Source organism: Pterocles gutturalis, unplaced genomic scaffold (genome assembly GCF_000699245.1).
Source record: "Pterocles gutturalis isolate BGI_N339 unplaced genomic scaffold, ASM69924v1 scaffold15126, whole genome shotgun sequence".
Taxonomy (NCBI): domain Eukaryota; kingdom Metazoa; phylum Chordata; class Aves; order Pterocliformes; family Pteroclidae; genus Pterocles; species Pterocles gutturalis.
Window position 1 is genome coordinate 24,945 of NW_010103281.1, and position 8,474 is coordinate 33,418.

The 8,474-nt window shown below is 39.4% G+C and overlaps 1 protein-coding gene across 3 annotated transcripts in view; it reads left to right on the forward strand.

Annotated features, from left to right (window-relative positions):
- The window catches only part of NAALAD2 (N-acetylated alpha-linked acidic dipeptidase 2), a 32,882-nt gene that overhangs the window by 16,163 nt on the left and 8,245 nt on the right, over positions 1–8,474 (forward strand). For all 3 annotated transcript variants that reach the window (XM_010086667.1, XM_010086668.1, XM_010086669.1), the window contains 2 exons: positions 3,219–3,286; positions 8,093–8,184. In XM_010086667.1, the coding sequence (XP_010084969.1) occupies positions 3,219–3,286; positions 8,093–8,184 (160 nt within the window). The remainder of the gene's footprint in view (positions 1–3,218; positions 3,287–8,092; positions 8,185–8,474) is intronic.

Here is an 8,474-nt window from a genome sequence, read left to right on the forward strand (position 1 = left end):
GTAACTTATGTATTATGCCAGGGCTCTCCTACAAAAATATCTGATTTACTATGCCCTTCAGATTATGAGAAGAATTTGGCATACAGGAATGCTGCTTAGAAGCTGGACTGAATTTTGAGCCCAGCACTATGACCTAAATCATAGAATCATTCTGAAATGATACGGAGCTTTGTTACAAAAAAAAAAAAAAAAAGGGCTTCCTGTGCTGTTATCTGTGCTGAAATAGTGGTCAGTAGAGTCCTGTGAGGCGGTCCTGCATCGTAACCTCAGTTATTTAGGGCGTTGCTCTTACCTTATTAAACCCAAATTATTTGGACTTACTGTGTGTGAATAAAATGGATAGCAACAGGCGTATTTAAGAACTCTTTTTATTCCTGTCAGCTGAAAATTTTGTCTGTCGTTAAAAGATTGGGAGGAAAGAAAAGCCAACCCCAGTTTCTAAATGCTCAGTTGGAGCTGAGGTATAGGGAGGGTTAGAGCTGTTCCTTCAATTATACAGCCTACATGCTGTGTAAAAAGTAGAGCAGAATTTCACGCCTAGATCTCACGAATGAAATAATAGCTTTACAACTGCTTCATATTCTCAGCATGGATTGTAACACATATTTTTTTAGTTGGTTTGCATCCAACATGCTGCTGCCTTAACAATTTTCTTCCAAATCTTGATTATTCAAACATGTCTCTAGCTTTACGCATTAAAGAAAATGTGAAAGTAAAACCACTGGAAAGAAATATGTAACAGGGAAAAGAACACCATATTCAGTGTACTCTTTTAAGTGTCTTGGACATCTTTGACCTGACAGAGCATTAAAATCTCCTGTAGAGACATAGCATCCATGTACTCTGGTGATTATTTTATCATCATACATTCTCCACAGCACTTCTTATGCCATGTTTTGGACAGCAAGTTATTTCTATTTGTTGCCCTTTATCAATGAAAAGAATAATAATGGATTATGATTTTAAGCATTTTTTGTGCCTTTAGTTTTCAGTTCTCAGATACAGACTCTCCTCAGAAACATTACTAATACTATCTAGTATTTTTTTCCACCACCATGGGGTTTTATGTGTTTGTCAGTCTGGTCCTCTTGTGACTACACACAGTGCAAAGGATGGCTCAAAGGTCTAAAGCCATATCAAAATCTAAAACCAGTGATATCTGAGAGCTTCTGTTTCATTGTGTCGCAGCCTTCTCAGTCCTCTTCCCCTCTTTGTTATTGTCTGTATTTGAGGGCAGAGGTGTTTGCCGAGCTGCTGTCCGGTGGTTGTAGTCTATAGAGAAGGCTGCTTTACACTCCTGCCTGCCTCCAAAGTGGTGATGGTTTCTTTTCAATGGGGCTCTTGCTGCTCTAACTGGCAGCTACAGTATGAGATACTTGCCCAGCTCCACATAGCCCACAGGCAGTGTGAAAGCCTTGTGGGTGTAAAGTGTAGAAACCGCAGCGTGATGGTAAAAGGGGAGGTTTAGGAGGCAGTAGATGAAAACATTATTCTGCATCTTGGACAAGGTGATTGGACAAGTGAACAAGGGAAGAGCTATGTATGTCATCTATCTGGACTTCTGTAGGGCCTTTGACATAGTCTCTCACAACATCTCTCTAAATTGGAGACTCGTAGATTTGATGGATGAAGTGTTCAGTGGATAAGGAATTGTCTGGATGGCTGCATCCAGAGAGTAGTGGTCAAGGGCTCAATATCCAGATGGAGATCAGTGATGAGTGGTGTCCCTCAAGGGTACATATTGGGACCAGTACTGTTTAATATCTTCATCAGTGACATAGACACTGGGATTGAGTGCACCCTCAGCAGCTTTGCAGATGACACCAAGCTGAAGGGTGTGGTTGACACACCTAAGAGACAGCATGCCATCCAGAGGGTCCTGGACAAGCTAGAGAAGAGGACCCATGCAACCTCATGAGGTTCAACAAGGCCAAGTGCAAGGTGCTTCATCTGAGTCAGGAAACCCCTGGATCAATACAGGCTGTGAGATGAAGGGATGGAGAGCAGCCCTATGGAGAAGGACTTGGGGGTACAGGTGGATGAAAAGCTGGACATGAGCCCACAATGTATGCTTGCAGCCCAGAAAGCCAACCATATCCTGGGCTGCATCAAAAGAGGTGTGACCAGCAGGTCGAGGGAGGTGATTCTCCCCCTATATGCTACTCTCGTGAGACCCACCCCTGCAGTGCTGCATCCAGCTCTGGAGTCCTCAGCACAGGAAAGACATGGACCTGTTGGAGCAGGTCCAAAGGAAGGCCCCAAAAATGATCAGAGGGATGGAACACTTCTCCTGTGAGGAAAGGCTGAGAGAGTTGGGGTTGTTCAGCCTGGAGGAGGCTCCAGGGAGATCTTACTGCAGCCTTCCAGAACTTAAAGGATGCTTATAAGAAAGATGGGGACAGATTTTTAGTAGTGATAGTACAAGGGATAATGGTTTTAAGAAGAAATTTTTTACAGTGGTGGTGGTGAAACACTGGAACAGGTTTTCCAGAGAGGTGGTAGATGCCCCATCCCTTGAAACATTCAAGGTCAGGTTCAACAGAGCTTTGAGCAACTTACTCTAGTTGAAGATGTCCCTGCTCATTAAAGGGGAGGTTGAACTAGATGACCTTTAAAGGTCCCTTTCAACCCAAATTATGTGATCTTTGTTGCCTCCTATTTGGGTGAAATTAAGTTCTGAAATGCAAAATGCCAAATGTCTTGAAGTCTCTTACTCAGAAGATGACCTGTCTTCTAGATAACAGTCTGCAAAAACATTGTAAAAGTCCTTTTTATGATAAGAGAAGGAGCAGCTGCATTGAAAGACTCCTGGAAAAGTCTTTTAAGAATCTGTCATTCCTCCTGTACTCTTCAACGCACCAATTTTATTTTTAACATCCTACAGAAAGTAGGATATTACCATTGCCTTCTGTTTAACACAAGCTTCTGGGCTTGTCACTAATGGGGGATAGTGTGGCATATTTTAGAACTGTGGGAAGGCTTAATTACATTACAGTGTATGCACTCTAACCAATGCATAATTGTTGCATAGTAACAGTAGCTTATACAATGTGAGCAAATAAATAGTCTATTCCTGTATATATTCTGAGGCAAGATCTAAATTCTTGCCTTGGAGACAGGAAGTTTGTCTAAGAAAGGACTGCAGGACTTAATCCATTAAGAAAGTAATGCCACTGTTACATGAAGGGAAAATTTCCATGTCTTTGCTTCATTTTTAGGCAATTACACATTACGAGTTGACTGCACCCCTCTTCTCTACAAGCTGGTGTATAATCTGACAAAAGAGGTACAGAATCAGAGGATCTAGTATTTGTGGCTTTTTAAGAATGTAAGACTGCAACTTTATTAGATAAAATAGGATTATTGAATAATATTGAATTTATCTTGTCACTGTGCTGGAAGAATCTTGATCCCACCAAAATCAATAGCAAAACACCCCATCAGTGGTACACAATCCAAGCTGACTATTCTTAGTGAGGCTGAAATGTGTCACTGACGTAAGTGGAGTGTTATTTGTAGTACATAATAAAAATAATAAGAATAAAAACAAGATAGTAAAACACTTGAGCAAGATCAGTTCTCTAAGGTGATAAGCATTCAAGGAAAGTAATTGCATTTTAACTTTCCATTTCATGTGCAAAAGAAAATCTATTAATTTTCACATTGACTAGCTACCATTTTCTCTCTGTCCATTCCCCCTGAATCTCCTTCATATCTCACTGAGCCCCTGTAATACTGTGATAAATACTAGAGGATTAAGCAGGGTTTTTTAACACATCAGATGTATGGATTTGCATTATTGTAAGTGGTCTAGTCGTGTCTCCTTTGCTTTCACCTCTCAGCATGAATTTTTGTAAGACTGAAAGATTGTGATCCACTAAATCATGAAACTTCCTTGGCCATATGAAGAGTTTAGCAGCTTAGGCACCCAGCATGTACTGTTGTCACCATCCTCAGGTCGGGATGCATCCCAGTTAACAGAAGACATCTCTGTCTAATGTAAGCAATGTAGGCTCCTTTTAAAGGCAATGGGTAGAAACAGGTACCTTTAGGATGAGATTCGTTTGACCAAATGTGGTCTAGTCTTGTACATACAGAACTCTCAAACTATTTTTTCCCCTTGATATGAAGGGAACCCAGGTGACTTGGTCCAGTGTAAAAATCTGCACTGTAACAGCACTTGGTAGGATGACTCCAGCTACTAGTCTCCCATCCCATCAGAGGCATTCATCCCGAGTTATTTTCAAAGGCAGTACACTTTCTTTTAGCACTCACAATGCCATGGTTTGAATCTGGCGTGATTTATCTATGCTATTCCCATGTTTTTCTTTTCTTTTCTACATTTTATTTTCTTATCATTTCTTTCTATCTTACTCTTTCTTCCTTGCAGGGAAAGAAGCTGTGCTTGTTCAAACGTTAGCTGTGACACTTTGCACTCTTGAAGGGCGTTCTGTTTTGCCTATAAAAATTTTTATGTCCCTAGTGCTGCAGGGCCCTGGATAAAATAATTTACTTCTTGTCTGCAGCAAGCTGCTTACCCAGGGATGTGTTTTTTCTGCAAAAGATAAACAAAGAAAAAGAATGCTCTGGGCTAAAAATAGTACCTCACTCTTGATCTTGTCAACTATTCAACTAATGCTGGGTTTGAGTTGAAATCTTCCATTAAAGTACAATGCACAGTATTTGAGATTGGCTTCTTTGAAAATTTTCCTATTCTTGTTTCCTATTCCTATTATTCTTATTTCCTATTCCTATTATTAAAGCTTTTAACAGTAGAAGCATAATATAAACAATAGAAAAACCTGACAACTATTCCATAATTCCATGCTGTTTCCTTGCTAAAAAACTCCTAGAACTACATTTTGTTCATCCATATTCCTCATAGCTTCATTTGTAAAGGGGATTATTTTATGATAGAGAGTTGTCAGTGAAAAGTCTAACAATTCCATGAGCTCCTTAAAGCCACTGTTGGTACAACTTAGATTTTTTTTTTCGTTAGCTTGTTATAGACAAACATCACAACTACTTTTTCTTTTCTGTTGTTTCTCAGAGCAGGATTCTGCAACAACATTCTGATTCTCTGCTGTACTCTGCTTTCTATTCACATTTGAAGAGCACTTTCCCCAGTTTTCTTTTATCACATTGTCTCTGTCCAAAGAACTTTTTCTTTTTCTTTTTTTTTTCTTTTTTTTTTTCTTTTTTTTTTTTTTTCTGGTGTCTTGCTAAATGAATTTGAGACATGCCTTGCCATATTTTTCTAGAGGAGTGTTTTCCTCTTTTTTACTGTTAAACCTGGGACCACATCCCATTTTTTTAAGAAGAAAGTAATGGTTCAATTTTTACAGTGATTCAACATTGTAATTTTCATTTCCGAGCCATCTTTAATTTACCAGTGTTGATGTGCTACCAGTGACCTCCAGTGACCCATAAATCACAGGCCGTGGAACCCTTCTGTAGAACACTTGCAGGCTTTTGAACTTTTCTGTAAGATCATTCATAGAAATTGTTGGTATTTTCCCAAGGAAAAAAGATGTTTTGATGGACTCTTGAAGAGAAGTCAGGGATACTGAAGGGTGTTTGCTGAAGGACTGCTTCTAGCGAGGGCACCATCTTTGTTGGCGTAGAAACATGTATACAGGTGACTGATAGACCCTGTAGAAATGTGGCACATCTTTTACTTGGCTCACTGCTTCTAGCATCACAGAATAAAATTCATTTAAGGGTTCAAATGTCTTTATTCTCCAGGTCTCTAAAAATTCCAGTGAATTGGATTAGCAAAAGAGGGAGAGAAACTAAACCCACAGCTAGAATGGAGAAGCTCTGTTTTGTAGAGGGAACTTCTTAATTTTCTGTATTTTTTTCCTTCACTTACTTTTAGGTAGCTTCTTATATAGATAACCAAAGACTACAGTCTGTACCTTTGCTAATCAGTTGTGTCTTTTCCACTAATCTGAAAAAAACCCGACTAATTTTTGTAAGGGCTGGAAGGACTAAGGCAGACTACAATCTGTACCTTTGCTAATCAGTTGTGTCTTTTCCACTAATCTGAAAAAAACCCGACTAATTTTTGTAAGGGCTAGAAGGACTAAGGCAGAGGAGTGATTATACTCTTAGTTTTGCCATTTCAACTGCAATTCATTTGGTTTTAGATTACATTAAGAAGCTAGATGTACACATCAAAGCCTCAACTCATTAAGTCTTTTCATATCCTGGTTGTTAGTTTTTTGAAGAGGAATAGTGAGATGTCCTGTGCACCTCAGGAGCCCTAGTTAATTCTTAGAAACAGCATGAATGGGACGGAAATGTTCCCTGTGCTTTGCATTAGGTTTTTCCATGGAATTGGATTTCATTCAGGAAGCCCGGTATGTGAAAGAACGTTAGTGCAGGTGTGGGTGATTATGCAAGTCCAAAAGAAAGTTATTTCTGGTCATATTAAAGAGTCCAACATCCATCTATCCAACATCCCAACATCTCTTCGTTTTTTAGTGAGCCAGTTCTCACCAAAAAAAAAAAAAAAAAGAGTAGTGTACACATGAAGTATCATCTTTCAAGGAGTTCTGCATTTAAGTGTGGTCCTCAGCATACAGATGGGACATTTTGCTGTTAAAAGTCTTTTTTGGCCCTGCTTTACTGATAGGTTTTAAACAATTGGTCATCAGTAGACAGCATCTGCAATAGTTCAACCCCAATTCCCCTGTTCTGATCATCACTTCTTACTTTCTGTTTATACTGAAAGAACTCTGCATATTCACTTGAGGTAGCAGTAAGCTTATACTCATTCTAGATTTGGATCTAAGGGTAAATAGTATGTTTTACTAGGCTCTCAGTGTTGTATGAAAAAGCTGGCAATGGGTTCTTCATAACCAGAGCTGTCAGAATAACATCTCTGCCAGAGCATGGAGTACCTTTACTCCCATATGTCAGAGTTCAGCTTGCTCTTATTAATGTGCCATTTTCAGTTTAGCCCTAGAACTTGAACAAAGTGCCCTGAAAATGACAGCAGCCAAGGAGTTACTTCACAAACTTGTTATTTTTCTGCTTGCTGCCAACCTAATCTCAGAGGTCAGAACTTGGATTTTCAGTTTGGAGTCTGTGTATTTTTCAATGCAGAATTTAAGTCTCAACAATACTGTGGGACTATGTATCTAGCCATGAACACTTATGCTCTGTATTTTAGAAAAAAACCAAAAATCCCAATTCTCTGCACATCATAACCAATCTCATATTTAAGGGACCATGTCTATTAAAGATTGTTTAAGTGTAGATGGAGACCAGGGACAGAGACTTGATTTATTTTTATCTCTGTCACAGATTTTCTAAAAGCATTGGCCAACTAATTTTACACTCTGTTGTAATTTTACCAGCTGTGTGATGGCTATATTAATAATTACCTTTTCCATCCTGGTTACGTATCTTTTTGATTTTTTTTTTAAGGTAAGGTCTGGACCTACATTTGTATATACAATGTACAAATACAGTGGTGCTCCAGTCTTGGTTAATTCCCCTTGGCACTGCTGTAATATAGTTAATGACTCATTTTGACCCTTTCTTCTAGCACAATTCTTTCTGCCCTTCCTGTAGCAAAAAGCAGTAAAATTTCAGACTCAGCCTGTTGAGATAATATTACTCCGGTGCGGGGCAAACCTCCACAGTGTTACAGCTGTCGTCTCCCTCACCTGCTGAAAGGAAAGCAGCTGGGAGATGCAGCTCACCCTGGCTGCTGGGGGAGCTCCTTGGTGCTATATGTGCTGTTGTTTGTGTACCTACACAGTACAATAATAGGGTGGTAAGAAGTCCTAGAAATCTGCAGGATCCACTTTCCCCAGAAGTGGGTGAGCTCCAGCTGGTGTCCTTGAGTTTTAACCTGCTCTTCCCCACCGTCTGTGGTTGGTTCCACCTGCCTGTGAGATGCTCTTTGTGGTTGGGACCCGTAAATGTATGTAACAAGTGCAAATAGTGTGTGTGTGTGTGTACTTCCCTGCGTGCCCCAATGCTGTTGATGAACGATGATGCAGATAGCTGTGAAGGTCTCCTTTGATAATTAATGCAGTTAGAGGTACTTCCAATGAGATTATAATCTTCTCCTCTCCAGATTTTAAGCCCTGATGAGGGTTATGAAAGTAAGTCTCTTTATGAGAGTTGGCTTGAGAAAGATCCTTCAACTGACAATAATAGCTATCCCAGGTAAGTTGTTAATCTGTTTTTTCTTTGCCAGTATTTTAATCATGTCATAGCACGGCTACTCTCCAGATTTTTTCAAGATGTGCTATTGATTACAGCAATACAAAACCTTTTACTACAAGGTGACTCTCTAGCAATATATTTTAAAGTAAAATAAAATAAAAAATTGTTGCTTTTTTTTTTAATGATGGTGACATCTGTGCCTGATGTAAAATGAAACCTCGCACTTTTTAAAGGCTTTTTATTAATAGAAAAGCAATTTGGAAAGCAATCAAAAGAGAGCAAGGCAGGGA